This window comes from Lathamus discolor, chromosome 5 (genome assembly GCF_037157495.1).
Source record: "Lathamus discolor isolate bLatDis1 chromosome 5, bLatDis1.hap1, whole genome shotgun sequence".
Lineage (NCBI taxonomy): Eukaryota > Metazoa > Chordata > Aves > Psittaciformes > Psittacidae > Lathamus > Lathamus discolor.
The window spans coordinates 91,904,371-91,924,101 of NC_088888.1; the positions used below are offsets into that span (position 1 = coordinate 91,904,371).

The following is a 19,731-nucleotide window of genomic DNA, read 5'->3' on the forward strand; positions in this document are numbered from 1 at the left end:
CCAAAAACTGCTGAGTTGTACGTAATCCTCAATGAACAAAATAACATTTCAATTATATTTAAAAAAAAATATATGACTGCATCCCTGGATTTAAAAAATTTTTTTTGACTAATAAGTGATACCAAAGCATCGTCAAAAACACCAGGTGAAACACTCACATCATGTCCCCTTTGAACATTGAATATGCTTTGAACCTTCAAACTTTTTATACTGATTTTGAAATTTGCACCTTTTAGTAGTTCCTGAGGAACATAACATTAAAAAGTGCCATGAAATTGCATAGCTGGACACATTGTAAATCGTGGACTATAAAACTGTGCTTGGTTTCTTCTCTTTTTGGTCCTATACCCTATTGAACTAAGTAGCACTTGTGTTTTATTACTCAGTGGTTTTAATCTGATGCTTAAAACTAAATTTGCAACAACTGTTTTTCCAGGATAAGGACCAGTAAGTGATCAGAGCAAGCTGGTGGACAGAGAAAGTAGAGAACAGCTAAACATTTTGAAAGGAACTGGGAGTGCTTGTGCTTTTCTTTCAAACCTATCAAGCTTGCTGTCTTATTTACTGCTTTAAACTGCCTATGTCATTCTATTTACTGTATCAAATGGCAGACAGGAAATAAATTCAAAGACCGATGGGTCTGTTGCAGTCCTAAGAATAATCATAAAAATGTAGTCACATTTAAACAGACAAAAAAATGCTAATGTACTCTCTGAATGGGTGTATTTTTTCATTGTATTTAAGAGTTCTTGAATTCCAAATATTTAAACAGATCATCTCAGAACTATTTGTCACTTCCCAATTATGTCCGTAGTATCAGCAAAAGAGTTAATTTATAATCTCAGTATTCTTAAAGTCTTTACACTTCTCAGTCTGGTGTTCGTGATTTCCATTACTTGCTTTCTTCAAAGGTCACCTATGAGCCTGTTTGCTTTCATGGGATTACAGATACAGTCTGGTCACAGATCTGCAGTAACTGTATCTGATCTTTCAGTCCTAATTCATTCTGTGTTCCTGTTCGCATATTCTCCGGGGATTTCATGCTTCCTCTTCCTGATCACTGTTATAAAACTAAAAAATACAGTTTTTTCTTAGTGCTAGTCTCGCTTTCCTCCTTTTTTCAACCCCCATATCTTAAACCTTGTAGTATCCTGAGCGTTACTATAGCCTCCCCAGCTCTGACTGGGAGACAGCATGACAAAGAGCAATAATCTTTTGAGTGGCACCTATCTCAGTGTGAGCAAAGGCATCCTGGTGCTGAGACACTGAGGTTAAAATGAATTCACATTGATGGTGCTTTATGATTACACTTTTTAGGTTATTTGGCAATTTGTTTATTGTTTCTGATTCTCTGTTTCTTCTATTTATGACAATTAACTCCACATGTAAAGGATTCTTTATATAAAACACTGAGATATTTGAACTTAAGTTTCGGGGGCTTTTTTTGGGGCTCATGTTGTTTTATTATTTTTCATTTTTTAAAATAATGCTATACTTAAATCACTTCCTTAAAATCTTATATTAGTTTCAGAACATAACATTCTCCGTATCTACTCAATTATTCTGTTACAGTAGGCTTAAGAGTTTTTTTACAAGTCACAGACACTACTTCATCTGTTAAGGGAACTTCATTAGCTTCCTGATATATTTTACATAGGGAGGAGCTTGTGCATCCAAGACTGAGTTTCACCTTTGCCTTAAACATGTTAGAGCTGATTTTGTAGACAGTTTTCTCTGAGATCCAGCCCTCAGTATATCAGCACAGATGCCTAAAAAGGTTAGTACTTGCAATCACTTCAGTAACAGATTCATATAAATGTGTATGTTACATGTGTTAGGATAGAAGAAGCAATACTAAGAAAGTGCAGAAACCTTGGATTGGTGGTTTGCTCTCCAGCAGGAAAAAAGAACTGCAAAGAACCTCAAACATGTTACTAACTGGCAGGCAGTTATCTTTGTTTGCTGCAGGGTTAGATTACAGGTCAGAAACGTAAAGGTTGCTTTTTCTATTCCCGCTCCAGGTGTACAAAGCTGCCATAAACCCAGCTGAGTTTATGTTGAAGGATTATCTTGGAATAGTCTTGTAGGAGCTTCTACACAAGATGTTTACGACTTTTATAGGTCATGTGGACGAGAGAAAAGGAGATAAAGATAGCACTCCTTTAACTTTAGCTAATGTCACGCCTATAATGCATTAAGGGCAGCTGGCTTCCTGAAAGTGATTTTTCAGATAATATGTGAACTATATGAATAGTTTTCCAGTTAAATTATCATTTCAATGTCTGTTATAAGGTTTGGATACACTTTTTTTTATCCCTCTGTTTAACCTTAGGGAAATTGCCACATGTGTAATTTCCAAAAATGCATAAGCCTTTCACTATTAATGGACTTCTTATCCTAAGTCAATTAAGAGCTTATTGAAAGTTCTGTCTGCCAAGACTTTTTCTCCCAAGTCTGTCTGCCTTTTCTTTACATTTCAAGAGCAGCATTTTCCCATGTGATGTGTATTAAAACATTCCTATGTATAGGATTGGAAGCATCTATACACTACCATAATAGAAATAATAACAAAAAACCCCTTATTATCCATAGTGGTCAGTTACATGTGGAAAGTCTCTGTACTTAGAGCTGAATAAAAGTTTGTAACTCTGATTACAAAAGATAAAATCAAGCTCCTCCTACATTTTTAATGACAGGTATTCTTCCCCTTAGTGCAAGCATGGCCCCTAAGAGGACTAAGCTTGTGTGGGCATCCTTGCAGAGAGCTGTCAAGCCAGGAGGCATCTCTAGCAAGGGCCCAGGTCCCCACACCATAACGATGGAAACCATTGCTGCTGAGCAAAGGGTCACAAGAACAGTTCTCATCCATGGGACTCCCAAATGAGGCTTCCTGTGAAGAAGGGAAAAGGGAGCTTTTTACTCAGTTGCTGCAGACCTCACAGTCTGCATTGCAGCAGATGGATTTTCTTTGATGAATGTTATCAACAGTAGGACCCCTGCTGAAGATTTTCCTCAGATCTGTGCACCTGCAGTATAACTTCATTACCCAGCATAGGAGATAGCCTTCATATATTACAAACCTAGCAAAACTGTATGAAGTAAACCTATTGTACATACCCAGTATGTGATTTGCAAGCTCTCACAACTTGATCAACTCAAAGCAAATGTTTACTAGAACATGCAGAGGCACTTTCCCACAGCAAGAGGTCTTTCCATGCCAAGTTTCAGCAGCATCGGGAGTGGTTCTGTTAAAACAAAAACAAAAACAAAAAAGAAAACCAACAAAAAAAAAAAGTAACTGGATTGTTTGTTTTGGTTTTTAGTGTGAGAGAACCATATTTTACTTCTTTTTCAGTGGTCTACAAATTGGTTAATTTAGATTTAAAGAGAAATAACAACAAGCCTGTGAGAAGATATTAGGTCTAGGAAACTGTTCCTCAAAGTTTAAAGTTTAGGAAAGTGACAGGCAAGTGAAATATGTGCTTTGAGACTATTGCAGTTACTGCTTTCTGCAATGAAAAACTGATTTTGAGCAAACCTTTGTGAAATACATTACAAATTCTGAAAGTGTAAGAAATCTGTGGATTTTGCTTCTTCTATTATCTTCAAATAATCTGAATTTATTTAAATATTTTTGATATTGATTGAATTACAGAATATCCCTGCACTTTAAATGTTCCAAATACAAAGGGGTTAGATTTTTTTGATTTATTCAGGGCACACTGGGGAATCTGTGCACAGAAGGTCAGATATTACGGATGTTGTTTACTTGAGCTTCTGTGTACCAAAGGGGAAAAGTAAACTCCCTGAAAATCTTCTCAGACACAAAAGTATATATTTTTGCTACACTAGAGAACAGGCTGAAAGTAGACAAAAACAGAAATGGTTTTTAGTTAGGTGACCACTTTTAAATTTTTAACTGATTCTAAATCTACCAAATGAAATAGATTTAATATGAATGCAGTCTGCAGCTAGAGGCCTAAAGATTTTGTCACTGACTGATATTATGTTCATTATTAAGCATCTCTACTTGTAATAACACTGAGAGAAATGTTATTATGCTACCAAAAAATTAAGTATTATCATCATCATCAGAAACAGAGGCAACATCCCATGTGAAAAGGAAAAAGAAGAAACCCCCAACACCCTGGTGTTTTCTACTTCCTTTGTCCCCTGCAAACATGACAGTGTTTTTTAAAAGGTATTCTGCCACAGTGAAAGATTGCAAGGCTCAGCGACTGAACATACATTCTCTTTTTTAGTGCCAGTTTTACTCATAGCTAAAATTATAGTTATGATCCTACCTGAATATATCAAGGTGCCATGTATTCCCAAAGGATGGAGAGAAAGTCCTTGGAGGGGTTGCAATTCTGTCAACTGCCATGACCAGGCCATGGGAGCTAGATGGGTTAGTATCTCTATCCTAAATACCTGCCTAAATCACAAAAGCAGTCTTGCTTAGGGTTATTATTTGGCTATGCCACCTAAAAAATAATGATAAAAAATAATGGTGGGATTTTTTATGGTGTCTAGGTTGTTTTAATCCTACATAATTTAGTGACATTTCTGTAAGAAACATTATTTTCAGTTTATTCAAATTAATGTACTATTTCAGCTTAGGCAGGATGTGGAAAATGGAATAATGACGACTGGTTGTTAGGTTTTAAATCTAAATTGTAATTCACACTGAACTGTGATAATGTCAGCAAATGAACACAGAGGCCCAAAAGTATTTTTCAACAATAACACTGGAATTTCAAAGTAGGAGCAGTCTGTTCCTGCCTTTTTTTTTTTTTTTTTTCCTCTCAAGGATAGGTCTACTTCAGAATAAATAGTAGAAAACTCATAAGAAATTCTAATATTAATGCAAAGTGCATAACCTATAACATCATGCCTACATTGGGTTTCCAAACAAAGCTCCCGAAAGATTTTTTATGTCCAGCGTTAGCACCTACTCAGAATAGTAATAGCACAAATTAGACACAAGACTTCTCAGTTCAAAACACAATTTGCAGATTCAAACAAAGATACTACCAGTGGTACACACAAAATGGCTTGCCACTTAGAGGCTACTTTTGAAGATCTGGTCACAATCTGATCATAGTGAACTAGCTTGATGGATTTTGGCAGAATGGTCCAATATTATTGGTTTCTAATACTGAATAATAGATTCCCCCTAAACTTTTTTAAGAAAATAACAGTTGATCATTCGCTTCAGTTTTTACTTTTTACTTCTTAGAGATCTCAGTTGGATCTTTCAACAAATGAGAACACCTTCAAATACAAAGAATTGGGTTAGGGAATCAAAACTTGTCAATTTTAATTATAGTTTGCTTTGAAGGTCTTGGATTTAGATGACCCTGAAATACAAGCAGGGCAAAGCCTCTTGAATCAGGTTACCATACTAGATGTGTTGGAACTAGGACTGAGCTGTCATTTTATGATACAACAGAGAAATGCACTTGACTATGCTAGATGTCTTTACATTAAAGGAAAAGCAGTGGGTTTTTTGGTTTTGTTTGCCTTTTAACAAAAGCATTTGACCTTTCTTTAAGAAAACTGTCTTGATGCTTAATCTTGAACCTTCTTTAAGGAGACAGAGGCTCCTGTTTTGCTGTGAAGAATACACTTTTGAGATCAGAGATGTATTTAGTATATCAGAATTTTCTTTAGTTTTAAACTAAACAAATGCTTTTGAACATATCAAATCACTTGGCACAGGTTGGCAACTCTTTCAGGTAAAATATTTACCTAATAGATTAATTATGAAAGCACTAATTATTCTATATTTCTGTAAGGCAAAATGTTCCTTTCTGGAAAAGCTTCAAAATTCTGACCTAGCGAGGCATTTCTGTCAGGTACTAAAAATTAACATAAAATGTACTGAATCCTCAGCAAACTTTGATGTTTTAATTCTTTCTGCTATGAAATGGGATGATCTTTTATTTCAGGAGTAATCTTTGATGTTGGCAGTTACACAAATAAATTGGGAAAATCCCAGTGACAGGAAAAGTGTTGGTGAATTATTACATTGCATGAATAGATTCATAAAATTGCAGATGACTGACTCACTACAAATAAATGTATGGATCACGTAAATTCCTGCTAAATTAACCCAGACAGACATGTTGCCTAATTGGTACCCTATAGCTACTGCACAGATGTATGGAGAAGTAGTTTTTCAGGCGCAGCTCCTCAAGAGGTGACTCATCATTTTTTCAGAGTGGCGATAACTCTTTCATTCTGTATCAATTTTTAAAAAATTATAACAAAACACATGCTGCAGATAATACAGAACAAAGTAGCAAGATTATTAAAAATCTTTTTCTATTAGGTGGTTAAAATTCATAGCCAAACACACTGACCTGGCTTCCAGCTTTTTCATTAACCTGCCCAATTTTTAGAACCCTTAAGTAACAGAATCAGTCTCTCTCACTCTTTCTATGAAACACTTGGAAAACTGGAGGTAACCTATGGTCAAGTGTCATAACAGCAAGAGGACAGAAGTTACCCCCTTTCTCTCTGGAATTCTCTTCCTAGTCAAGAGGGAAGCACAAATCTGGCTTTTAGGTCATAATTCAATTTCAGAGAAGCTTAGAGGTTTACTAATGTATTTAATATTTATCAAAGTTCTTTGAAATGAGATGCTATTGAACATGTTTGTTAGTTCTCACTGGTGTGCTGTTAACCACATGGAATTGTTCTTGTGGATCTTCCTTCCTACCTTAGAAGAAAGCCCTAAGCAAATTGTAAGATCTTCTGATACTTTCTCATGAGAAAGCTGGAAGAAAAAATAGACATCTATATTAGAGCTTTAGTTTGGATTCATTTCTGAAGTGAATCTTTTGATTTGTCATGCTTGGGTCGGCACTCTGGAGTGGTCTAAGAGTGCTTTAAATGCTTTTAGGTTTTCATCCAGGTGATGATGTGCTGGCTGGAAATAAATTGAAAGGTGTTCTCCAACTGCTGGAGTGTTCAGGTCTGGACAGCAGACAAAAATTACTCTCCTTGAAACACGTATTGTGTAGGCATAAGGTCCTCACACCTGTGCTCTATTTCTGCACCATATTTTTGGACCATACTAATTACATTACTGCGTGTGTAGTCATAGCTGGTAAATTCAAGGAGTGATGGAATATTAGGGGATATTTTGGGTTGGCTGTTTTTTATTTACAGCATCTCAAAACTTCCTTTTCCTGGGACTCAAATAGTTTTTTTAAGATTCAATTTATGAAGGATTTAGTAGCAATAATGGCTTTAGAGATTCTCTGTTCTATCTGCTCCCGTAGTAGCTTATTCCCCTTTGCTAGGTAATTTTTAACATTCAGGGATGTAGTCTACAGCAATACAAACAAAACTGCTGTGGCACAAGTACATGTAGGATGGATATGGAGGTTTCTTAATCAAGTGCTATCATTAGATTGCTCTCATTGTGGAACTACGGACTCATATACCATGGCTACTTAAAGAGGCTTTGTCATCTTTGTGATTTTTTTGGGTTTTTTTTCTTTTTCTAATTAGGTACATATGTACATATATATATATACTTTTATTTTCAGGTTAGGTACATATATAGGATACACACGCAAAATAAATATATTGCTCCTTTCCTTTTGAATCATATGACTTGCCCAGTAATTCATCCTATTTAACATTATTTTGTAACTCCTAAATTTTAAACAGCCTAAGCTAATGTCTTTTCTCTTTACATAATCTGTTATTGATTTTTTCACAATTCTCGCACAAGCATAAAATTGTAGACATTGACTCAGAACATATTAATTTCTGTACTAGTTAATGTAGCCAGTATCATGACCCAATTCCATTAACTATGTCCTGAGGTTAGTTTATTTCCTCAAAAGTCCTAGTTTATTTGTCCCAATAACAATCCTTTAATAAAATTAAGCCTGATTGTAAAGAGGGAAATAGAGATGATAAGTGGTTTGCCCACTGACACTTAAGAAGTCAATGATGCTTTTCTAAGTGAGGAGTTTTCTTCATTACTCTTCTTTAGCTCTCCTTGCCTTGCAATGTTATTTTCTGAAACCACTATTGGAATTTTAAAATCATGTTTAAATATGTCATTATAGATGAAACTATAGTGTACTGTTGTCTGTGAGTGACAAATGACGCATGTTGTCTTATACATGACAGACAAAAAAGAAGTCAGCTCCAAATTCAATTTGATTACATTTATTTGCCGCAGAAAAAATATGGACTCAGTCAGAGATCAATGTGATCAGAAAAAAGCCGTTTATTATGAAGCATCTATCCTTTTTATACTGTTGTCTGCATCTGCTTACAATAGCTTGCTGTATTATAATCGGATACATATTCTTGTAGCACATAGCAACTACGGCTACATATACAATAACTCGCTGTATTATATTTGGATACATATACAATAGCTTGCTATAGTATAATTAGATACATCTTCAATAGCTTGCTGTATTATAAATGGATACATATACAATAGCTTAGTATATTATGCTTTGATACATATTCTTGCAGCATACAGCAACTAGTATACAATTGATCAAATAAGCATATGGAAACTTAACCTTTAAAACTTGCTAACGGTTTGCTATTTTGTATCTTAGCACATTCCACTTTCTTCTTATCTTGCTTGCACCATTACTTTTGATTCCTTACCCACGTCCCCCTTCATCCACGATGCATGTCGAGCTTCACGTAGGCACTTGCTGACTTGGGAACGTGGCCATTCTTTGCTAAAAATCCATCCACATTTATTACTGTGTATTACTACCTGAATTGGAGCCTCTTTTCTCATTCTTCTTTGTAGGTGTATAAAACTGAACTTCACTTTGTCATTTTGAAAAAGTCAAAGCTATGTATGGTTGCAGTCTCTGAGTAGATCTTCTTGAAATACTTATTAACCCAGATTATTTCCATAGTTCTACAGTTTCTTAATTATCCTGGGTTCAGCAGTAGCAGTCATTTTTTCTCTTTCTTAGTAGCTGGTGCAGTGCTGTGTTTATGACTTTTGGCCTGGGAACAGCGCTGATAACACTGATGTTTTTAGTTGCTGCTCAAATATTTAGTCTGACCAAAGACTTTGTGAGACTTGTGCTCTGCCAGGGAGGAGGGGAAGCAGGGAGGAAGCAGAGACAGAACACCGGACCCAAACTGACCAAAGAGGTATTCCATACCACAGCACGTCATGCCCAGGATGTAAACTGAGAGTTACCCAGAAGGGCTAGCTCACTGCTCGGTTGGGCGGGGTATTGGTCGGTGGGTGGCACTGTATTCTCTTCCCTTGTTATTTCCCTTATCATTATCATTATTGGTGGTAGCAGCCGTGGTTTGCGTTATACCTTAGTTACTGGGCTGCTCTTATCTCAACCCGTGGGAGTTACATTCTTTCAATTCTCCTCCCCATCCCTCTGGGAGCAGGGAGAGGAAAGTGGGGGAGAGTGAGTGAGGACTGCAATGCTGATTTATGACTGAGTTTAAACCATGACAATAATAATACTTCATTTTTCATTCAGATTCCTCTTTCTTGATGCTGCTGTTCTCTGGGCATAATTAACAGTAGTATCTTCAGGGCCAAACCCACATTTGAGCTTTTGAAGAACACTTTCTTTTCTATTTCTATCACAGTGATAATGCAGGTAAACATATCACTGCATTATTTTTTAAATATTGCAGTAGAAGACTAAAGCCTTTCCTTAATTTATAAAACCTAAAACAAAATAGTTTACTTTCAGAGGAGAAGGAACAAATTAAATAGAATTAAGAATTCTAGAAGCAAGTAAACAAACAAAAAAGTGCTGCCAATTTTTTTGCAGCAGGATTTTTTCCCTTCTTGCTATGTAAATAGCAATCTATACAACTGCCTTTCATTTTTCAGTAAATAAATTCTAACTCAAAGCCCCCTTGTTTATATTATTATCTTTTGCCTAAAGTATTTTCTTGTGTAAAACATTAACAATCTCTTTTGTAATATACCCTCAGTCAATGGAGAATTCTTCAGTTCTGTGATTTCCTGTTTACAGTGTATGGCCTATCCATATATATCGAATTGGACTGAATTTCAGATCCCCTAAACCCATAAATTCTGATTGGTGTCAAAAGTAGAAGAAGGCTGACAACTGGTAAGAGGATACAAAAGTAGATGATGATTACAAGAAAAATTAGAAAAATCCAACATCATGAGTGATAATTAAAGTATACATAAAACATCAGATACTAATTATATGCAAGATGTTTAAATGATTGTCTCTTGCTTTGCAAAACCTGTCTCTGAGTGTACAAAGAGACCACTGATTTGATCAGAATAGTAACAGCATTTTTACACAAAGTATGACATTTACAGGTAGATCTTTGTCTCACTGAAGCTCACTGCAAAGTCCCTTGGATGTAAATGTTAATAAGAATTCAGAGTAAACAGGTCACATCTAAGAGCAAGAGTAGCAATTGAATCGGTGGCTGGTTGTATATGCTGTTTTTCAGTTCATTAAACCAAAATTGATAAGAAAATCTGAAGGAACTGAATGGAATAAACCTGTTATTTAACATGACAGTTTTGTAAAGGAAACCACAGAAAGGTGTGTGTGGGGGGGAAGTGGGGGTGGAGTGGAGTGGAGAAGAGCAAGTACCAGGATTATAGTCACAGTTCTTTACATTGATTAAATTTAGAACCTCTGCTGTGACATGCACTTAAAATTGTATCTAAGCCCTGCCTCTACTATTTAAATCCCACCTGGGATCTAGAAAGCCCGTATGGTTTTACATTCCTCATACAAGATATTTGTGTAGTGGCAGCCTATTAGATACAGGTCTTGCACTTGAAATGGTGAAGTCTGAGAACATAATCTTATATTAAATACTCTGAATTTGAGAGGGCTTCTTCTTCCCCTGAAACTCTTCTAATAGTTATTTTGATTTGTACAGTTTTGGTTGATTAATTACCTTCACTAGGGTACTAATAGCATTTGGGACATAGCGGGCCATATACTATTTTTAAGGCAACTAAACCAGATGTCATCTTGCTTGCATACAAATTTATTTTGGTAGCTCCACACACGCAACCCCAATTAGTATTATTACAAGACATTTTAGTAACTCCCATTGGTGTCCAGCTTTTTGGTCTCTACCTTATTTTAGAAAAAAAGCCTGTCTTCCAGAACAAAAGCCTCAGGACTGAACTGGGTCATCTATGCGTGCATGTGTGAGTGAAACAGAGTGAATATCCTGGGCGCTTCTTCAGAAATACTGATCCAGCAGGGTTTTATTTCCTCTTGTGTATGGTGGAAAGGGTGGTTATCCCGTTGAACTTTGTTCCCCCTTTGTACATTTTATCCCCTCCACAGAGCTATACGGTTTCAATTTTTATCTCTTTGAGCTTTGTCGGCTACTCAAATTCAGAGAGCTTCTCCTCTAGTGAAGAAGAAAACTGCTTCTTGGCCAAGGACATCTAAAAGGGGTTCCTCTGATTACTTGTCACCATCAACAAAGAGCTCGGTCTCCGCTCCCTGCCCCTCTCAAATTTTCAGCAAATCCTTAAGGGTTTGGCTACACTGCCTTCATACTCCACCACTTAACTGCATTAAAACACAAGCAATTTGTTTTGGCTTAACAGAATACTCGTCATATGCAGAGCCATGTATTTATTAGTAGTCGAATTAGTGCCTTGGCAGCCTAATCAGAAAAGACATATATTAATCCAGTTACAACGACGGTAACACAAGTATTCCAAAATATCCAATTATTTGTAATCCCTATTATTTTTATTCTTTTAGTTATATGCTGACTTTCTGCAATCAAACCCTATTTCCTAATGTTATGCTCACCCTTTCCATGACCTTCAGGTTCCTAATACTGACACTGCCAGCCTCGCTTGAGAAAAGAAAGGGCTTGCAGTGAGTCACCAGTGACCTAAGCTCTCTGCTAGATCTTGCTTTTCTCTCTGCTTTTGAGTCTGCTGAGGGTTATTTTTATACAGGTCTGTTTGACTGCCCTGCCTCTTCTTGTTCACCTCAGGTTAGTTATACAACGACCACTTTTTCATTGCTCTACTTACTTAGACCATACAACCAAAAAGTCAGTGTTAAGCTAAAAAAAAAAACCAAGCCAGGCAATAGCCCCCTAACTCCTACACCATTTTGCTCTTACAGACCCGTAATAGCCCAAGTGCTGAAAACTCCCGTAGTTGTTAAATTTATAAAAAAGCTTGTGGTCAGCTGCTTACAGCACAAGGGTGTATAAAAAATACTGGTTGCTTTTGTTTAGATTCACTTAATGTTTGAATTTAAATCATCTGTACTGACAGGAAATGAGCTTAACTGACACATTATTTGATGATTATATGAGTATGACTGAATAATGTAGAAACTTAACATTGCAAATAATTTGGTAAAGGTAGCCAAATGTCTTTGGACAAGTCATTTACTATGAACATTTGGTACATTTCTTCCTGTTTCTTAGAATACAACTGTATTCCTGTATTCTAACTGAATAGAAATTTAGAGTTTAAAAGCTAGAGAAAAATTGGATTAAAAAAAATAATAATTTGTGGTACAAGAGCAAATAGCAAATTTTTGCACTGTTACAGAAAGATGAGCAGAAAAGGGATATTACCACTGCAATGAACATTTTCTTTTATTTCCTGTTTTATTTTACTTGGGGACTATTAATTATAGACTCTTCTAGCATTTTTCAGGCAAAAAAAAAAACCCAGCAGTAAAATTCTTACTTTCTTCTAATTGTCCATTTCTTCTTTTTTTTCTTTTTTCTTTTTTTAAAAAAGCATGTCTCTTTCAAATGCAGCTGCAGCCACTTACCTTTGAAAATGAGAATGGATTCAGGGATATGGTGTAGTATAGCATAGTATAGTACATATAGTATAGTATAGTATAGAATAGAATAGTAATGCAGCTACATGAACAACCAAAGAAATATATTGCGCCCTTGATTCTGCTCATGAATTACCCACAAATGAATCCATGAATCCATAAATCCATAAAAGTCATGTTCATCAGTACTGAAATTATTCAACATACAAGGATATGGATTTTTTTTGGCAGAAGTAGGCCATGAATTATGTACTCATAAGTTTCTGATTTATTTATTGGTCACCCAAACCACATAACATTGCCTTTGTTCATTGATTATAGCTTACCAATGGTTTGACTTACAATCAAGTTTACTTTCTTTGTGAAAAACATTTTTTTCTTAATTAAATGAATCTTGGCTACTTGCCTATATTCATATGATTGGATAGATTTTGGTTAACTACTGTTGAAATGAATAATGAATCTAAGCCAACAAACTGTGATATGGCAAATATCTCACAATCAGTCTTATACATTGGCTACCAAATGTAATGAGCAGAAACCAGAGTGAAAGGGAAAGCTGAAAGGAGCATCACACACTATCGCAGTGAGACAGGCACTTCCCAAGAAGGAGGGATTTCTATATCCTAGTGCCTGTTCTCAGAACTGGCAATTATTCTGGTGCCCAGCAATCACTGGATAAAGCTGAGCAGTGGCAGTAGGTTTCCAGAGCTCAGCTCTTACCCTTCTCACAAGCTGAGCATTTGTTTGTGCTTTCTTTGGCCACAAAAGACTGTATTCCCTCTTGCATATTGGCATAGCTTCCAGACAACATCTTGGCACACTGCTGCCTGTAGAGAACCAGCACACACAAAAGACTACAGTTTGCAGAACACCAGCTCCTCCATTTGGTAATACAAGGCAGATTTCAAGGACAGACAAGTAAAAAAAAAAAAAAAAAAAAAAAAATAGAAGAAGTGCTTAAGAACAAATATTTTATCAGCAGCTGCAAGAAACAGTACTAAAATCCTGCCTGGCTCCATAGTGCTGTTCTGCCACTTGCTTGCCACTTTCTACTCACTTCTTTGCCTCAGCTGGTGATGAGCACTGGAAGTCTACATTGCTGTTATCAAAACTGTTTGCTTTTGAAGAATACACACTGATCAGTCCAATATCCCTCTACAAACACCAGCTGGGAATACATCTTTCAGATGTCCAGTTGTTCAGATACCCATTTTTGATCATCTTTCACAATAATCTCCTCAAGGCAGCAATGACAAATTGCTCTCTTGAATAGCTTAGGCTGCTGAATTTCTAACTGATGCAGGCAATACTCATTCCTGCAATAGTAATGGCCAAAATAGTACTGGTTTTCCATAGTCAATCCTTGACTAGGTGTACCTGTGCCTCAATAACGGGGTCAGGAACCAAAAAAGACAGTTCACCAAAGCTTCCTTACCGTCTCTCCCACCTGCTACTCAAGCAAGTACTGCTGTACAAACATAAGATGCTTCCTTTCAATCCCCCTTTTTCAGAGAACAGTTGTTCACAGAAAGTTTCTGTTTGACTGAAGTAGAGCAGCTTCTTGCTTTCATTTGATGTTACAGATAATTTTATTGCCTCTTTCCATTTTGCTACTGCCTTATGTAGAGTTAGTTTCTTACCCTATGCAATGAAATGAGGAGGGACAGTGAGCTACTGCATATTGGATGCACATTACAGATTCGTGACAGCAAGGAAGCGTTTGTCTTTTGAAACAAAATAACCTACCTGTGAAATCTTAGTGATTTATCACTGTACTTTTTAAGTAGCCTCTGGCACATCTAGTCCTCCGATGGGCTGTCAAGTTGCTACTCCTCATAATTTGCCCCTTACATGAGCTTAATACACAATAAAAGAGGCAAGTGGAGAGTAGATTGAGGCAGGGGCCTAATACTGAAAAGTATGCCTTACTTCTGCATAGCTTTGATCTTTTCCCACAACATAAAATTAAATGAAGGAGCATTTATTTTGATATTAAAATATTAAGTATAATGAAGCTCACAAAACAAGTTTTACAAAAGGGCCCCTTTTCCTGGTGAATACAGCAAATATTAACACATACAAACTAAAACTGGAACATCTGCAAATCTTAGAGTTCATATTAAGACAATGACTTGGCTTCAACAGTTGTGTGAATTTCTTTGTACAGACAGTAATGTTTGCAATGTCAACATAAGACATACCTATATTTCCGGGAAAATCTAGTTATACTCTTTCATCCACCTCTCTTTAGAAAGCCTTTAACCTTGACATCTATTAAGCTTAGTAAAATAAATTCTTTATTATTTTCGTGGTAATAGTCTTCTGTTTCCATTCTTTAAACCAAGTATTATCTGTGGGTGTGTGTTTGTAAGAATGCAAGCATGTGTATGAAAACAGAAGAAAATAAAGACAGGTCTGTACTATGATGTCTTCCAAATTCAGCAGTTCGTGTCTGTTTTCATAAATGCTGATTTTATTCCAGTCTTTCCTGCAATTTGCAATTTTTCTGCTGCCAGCCAAGTCAGATCTTAATGAAACTCCTTGGGCATTATCCAAAGTAATGTGCCAACATCATGAGTTTGTCTTAAAATCACGGTACATTATTGAAAACATTCAATGTTGTCTTGACTTACGGTCTCTTTGTATGATTAATTTCTTGGTATTTTGTAAATTTTTACAAAATCTCAAAGGCTAGAAGATTTCATGAAATTGCCTTATTCCAGAATATAGGGCTTAATGTAATCCAGAGAAATAAAATCTGTCATCAGTTAAACATCTACTTTACAGCTAGCTTCTGTTTGTTGTATTTCAGGAACAGCAAAAGCAAAACTTTGTGCAGGATCAGGGACACAGTAAAACTGAAAAATTACCAACTGAAGAAAGGGAAAAATGCATATAAGCTTTTCACCAGCAACAAACTGAAGAACGCATCAATTTCTAAAAAGCTCATAGGTTTCTTAAGCTATAAATCTGTTTGCCCCTTGAAATAAGTTTATTAGATGAGACTATCAAAAATTACCTTAGCTCAAATTATGTACAAAATAATGAATTTACTTTCCCCTAATCTTCACCCAAATCATATGCACCTACTTACTTTCAGTACAGCAGTACCATAGGAAAATATAATGTTGTGAAGGGTACTCATTAGAAAAAGAACTAAGCATTAATATTTCCTTTGTTGATGTTATCCAGTTTTCAGTAAATTCTGTAAATAATTTACATAATTGTCAGTGTTAAGATAAGCTTCTTAGGCAGTTAAATATTGTGTGCAAAACATATCAAATTGAAAAAGATTTTTAAGTTTAAGAAGTACAGTTTCTATATGAACAGAAACATTCTAATAAATAATGTCTTTCTATTCAACTTATCTCTGTAACTCATTTACCATATATATTCCCCATATACTAGCATACTGCTATGCTGTTTATTTTGTATTTATACTAACTTGCATCTCTACTTTTTTGAATCTCCACTTATATACCATGTTTATGAAAGGACAGCATGAAGAAGAACCATGGCAAAACAGAAAGTTGGATGTGATAACAAGTTTGTAATCACAGCAAAGCTATTACCCAGGCTACCAAATATCCATCAGGACAGCTACGGTCATTTGTTGGTCCCTGGCAACTCCCAGCCCATGGAGCCTGGGGCAATCCATATCCAAACAGATTCCAGCTCACCTGGGTGGTTTTCCTTTCATTGATAGTCTTTAACCTTAAGCAGAAAGACTCGCACGGCTCACAGTGCCAGCACACCCTGCACACATATAAGTTTGTATGGTTAGGTTAGGCCATGGACGACTCATCTCTTCTAACCTATCATCCTGCCAGCATGTTGTCACACAGATTTTTATAGGCATGAAGTGAGATTAATGGCACAGGATGGAATGGGGCAGATTAGCTCGAGGACAAGCTTCACCTCTTTAGGAGAATGGCAAGGCAAACTAAGACTCTGCACAAGGCAAAGAAAACAACTCGGGTACTAACAGAGGGCCACAAGCAACCCTGGAGAACAACTGAAACCAGTAGACAGAGGCAGCAGGTAGTATTTGTTTATGGCAAGATGTGATTTTATGGAGAAGTCAGCTATTTTTTTGACAGGGAAAGGAGTTCATACTATGGTAAAGTACAGCAATGGCAGGCAGTATTTTGTATGGAGTTACCTCCAAATAGAGGACAATGCATGGTTCTCTTGTGATTTAATCCTGTGTTACCTTTACAAAAGCCTTTGAAAAAAAGAAAAAAAATAGGTAGAGAAAAATCATAGAATTATAGAAGAACCATTGAATGGTTTGCGTTGGAAGGGATGTTAAAGTTCTAACCCCTCTGCCATGGGCAGGAATAGCTTCCACTAAACCAGGTTAGTCTTTAAAACTAACTTTAGAAAAAGTTTGGCCAGCTCCAGTCATCCTTTTTACTTGTTACATATTTGTGTGTGATAGCTTCTCCTCCTTCCATGCCAAGGCAAAGGCTTCAAGATGGAGTACAGGTGTATTTTCAAATTACAGTTAGGTAAGAAAACAGAAGGGTATGTGTGTGAAACACTGATCTTCTTAAATAAACTGATGGGAAAAAGTTATGAGCTCTCCCCTCAGAGAAGAAAAGATATGCCTGCTCATACAGTAGTATGCCAAGGACCTGACTGAACCTCTTCTTAAGATCAGCCTTAGCATTGCTGCCACAGACCTACACGAAGCTCCCCCAAACGATTTGGAGCTTGAATGGAAGGTGAAGAGCAGTATCTGATGGCAGTGCTCAGGGATGGGGGCTCTTCCTGCCAAAAGACAGACTGCCCCGTGTTGTCTAGTATCAAGTGCACCAACACTACTCGAGAGATGACAAATCGCTCTTGGTTTTGACCCAGACCTGTGCCAGAGGCCCGCGGCAAGTGAGGGGGTTTGCCGCTTCCCGACACTCCGCCCGCCTTGCCCAGTCCGAAGCTTTCCCTGGAGGAAGGCTGGGGGAGGCCGCCGCCCCGCAGGGAAGCGGCACCAGGCGGGAGCCCCGCGGGGCGGCGCGGGCGGGCCAAGCGGAGCCGAGCGGTACCTGGGAGGAGCGGGGCAGCGCTAGCAGCAGCACCCAGAGCCCGGCTGCCGGGATGCAGCCTCAGAGGGGAGGGGAGCGAGAGCGGTGGTGCCTTCCCCTCGGAGAAGAGCGAAGTTAAATAGCAAGCGCGACTCCGCCGCCGGCCTCTCCCCGCCTGGCTCCCAGCCGCAGGGGAGTTCCCCACGTCCCACGCTCCGCTCGCCCTGCCGGTGCCACCGCCCAGCCCGGTAGCGGTGTGAGCCTGCTCCGCGCAGCCGGGACGCCGGCGCTGCCGGTGGGGGCGGGCGCTGGGCAGCCGGTGCCCGAGGCGCCGCGTCCCGCCGAGCAGCCCGTCTGAGAGGACTACGCCAGCTGCATGGGAGGAGATGAGTGTGGCGGGGAAGCAGCCACTTCCAGCACCGCTCGAGCGCCCCGGCAGTCTCCTCGTCCCCACCTGGGCAAGTACCCGCTCTCCCTTCAGCCCGTCCCGGTACCAACTCCCGCTGCTGGGCTGGGGGTGCATAGGGTCCCCCCGGCGGCGCTGTGCCTGCAAGGCGGGAGGGATGCGCTTGCGGGAGGGCAGCGGGGCGTGGGTCGCGGAGGCCGGGCTGTTGTGGTACGGTGCTAGACCCGCACGGCACCGAGCGGCTCTCGGGGGGACGAGGCGCTCCCCTTCAGCTTCCTGACGGGCTTCCTGAGCTTCCTGAGCTTCCTTCAGCTTCCTGAGGGGCTTCGCTCCCTCAGCCCGTCCCCGGCTGCAGGGCCAGGAGCCGGGCGGGCAGCGGTGGCCTGGGCGCGGTCGGGCGGGATTCGTCCCTGCTCTGAGGGGGTTGTACCTGCTGCAGTCGCCGTTTGAAGCCCGCCGTGACAGGTTGCAGCCTGAGGGTCGGGTTTACCCTCAGGGGGACAGCATTGAATCGCTCGGTTTGTCAGCCCGCTGCAAACCTGTGCTGACAAGAAAAATGAGCTACCGAGACGTATTTAGCACCTCATGGACTTTCAAGAGAAGCCCGTGAGGGAGTTGGAAAATAACTTGCTACTTCACGGAAGCGTATTTGGAGCATCATTTATGAAAGATGCCCTCTGACGGCGGTTCTCAGCTGTCCCTGATTTATTTGAAGTGTAGTGGGTATGCTCTGCGTACCTTTCAAAATCATTACACTCTGTGGTTTAATGTACTGCTCTTTTTGGCATGTGAAGTTGTTTTGTTGGAGCGTAATCACAGTGTTTTTCAGTCACTATCTAAAAAGTTACTCATTGCATTTATATAAAATAGTTTACCAGTGCTAAAAGAACCCTTTAATTTATTCTTTTGTCCTTCGGGCTATTTCTGTTACCACAGCCTTGCAATTTTTCAAGGAAAACTGCGTTATTTTCCTTACATTTTATCCCGTGTTGTTCAGAAGGCATCTCCTTTCAGCTGCATGCAAGATTACTTTAAAGATGTGTTCCTCCTCACAGTGAATTCCTAACTGCTTTGAGCCTCTGTAATCGTAAAGCTGAGAGCAAATATTTGGAAGATGCAAGTGTAGGAGCAAAGGGTAGTGGATACCTGGCATCATCAGTGTGTATGACAACTGCATGGATATCTGTGGAAACAAACTATTGTCCTTTTGCACTGTATGCACTGTGTATCTGCATCTCTCTTTTGACTGTGTGTGAAGAGATGCAAGCATTTAACATTTGGGTTTTTAGAATTTCTATAATTCTAAAGGAAGTGATCGAATTAAACCTACTGCAGAATCCTGTATTTTAAAACTGTTCCACAGCTCTTAATTTGTAAGACCTGTTCCTGAACTGCAAAAATAATCTGTGCAGCAATTACCTAAAATATTAACAGCTGAGTAGGTTGTATGGCAGTTCAGAATATTTCAGGATTAACAGTGAGG

At 38.6% G+C, this 19,731-nt stretch overlaps 1 protein-coding gene across 2 annotated transcripts in view; it reads left to right on the forward strand.

Annotated features, from left to right (window-relative positions):
* Positions 1 to 17,918: 17,918 nt before the first annotated feature.
* Positions 17,919 to 19,731, forward strand: part of SNTG2 (syntrophin gamma 2) — a 268,538-nt gene continuing 266,725 nt past the window's right edge. For both annotated transcript variants that reach the window (XM_065679173.1, XM_065679175.1), the window contains exon 1: positions 17,919 to 18,300. In XM_065679173.1, coding sequence (XP_065535245.1) covers positions 18,229 to 18,300 — 72 coding nt within the window. In that variant the 5' untranslated portion in view covers positions 17,919 to 18,228. The remainder of the gene's footprint in view (positions 18,301 to 19,731) is intronic.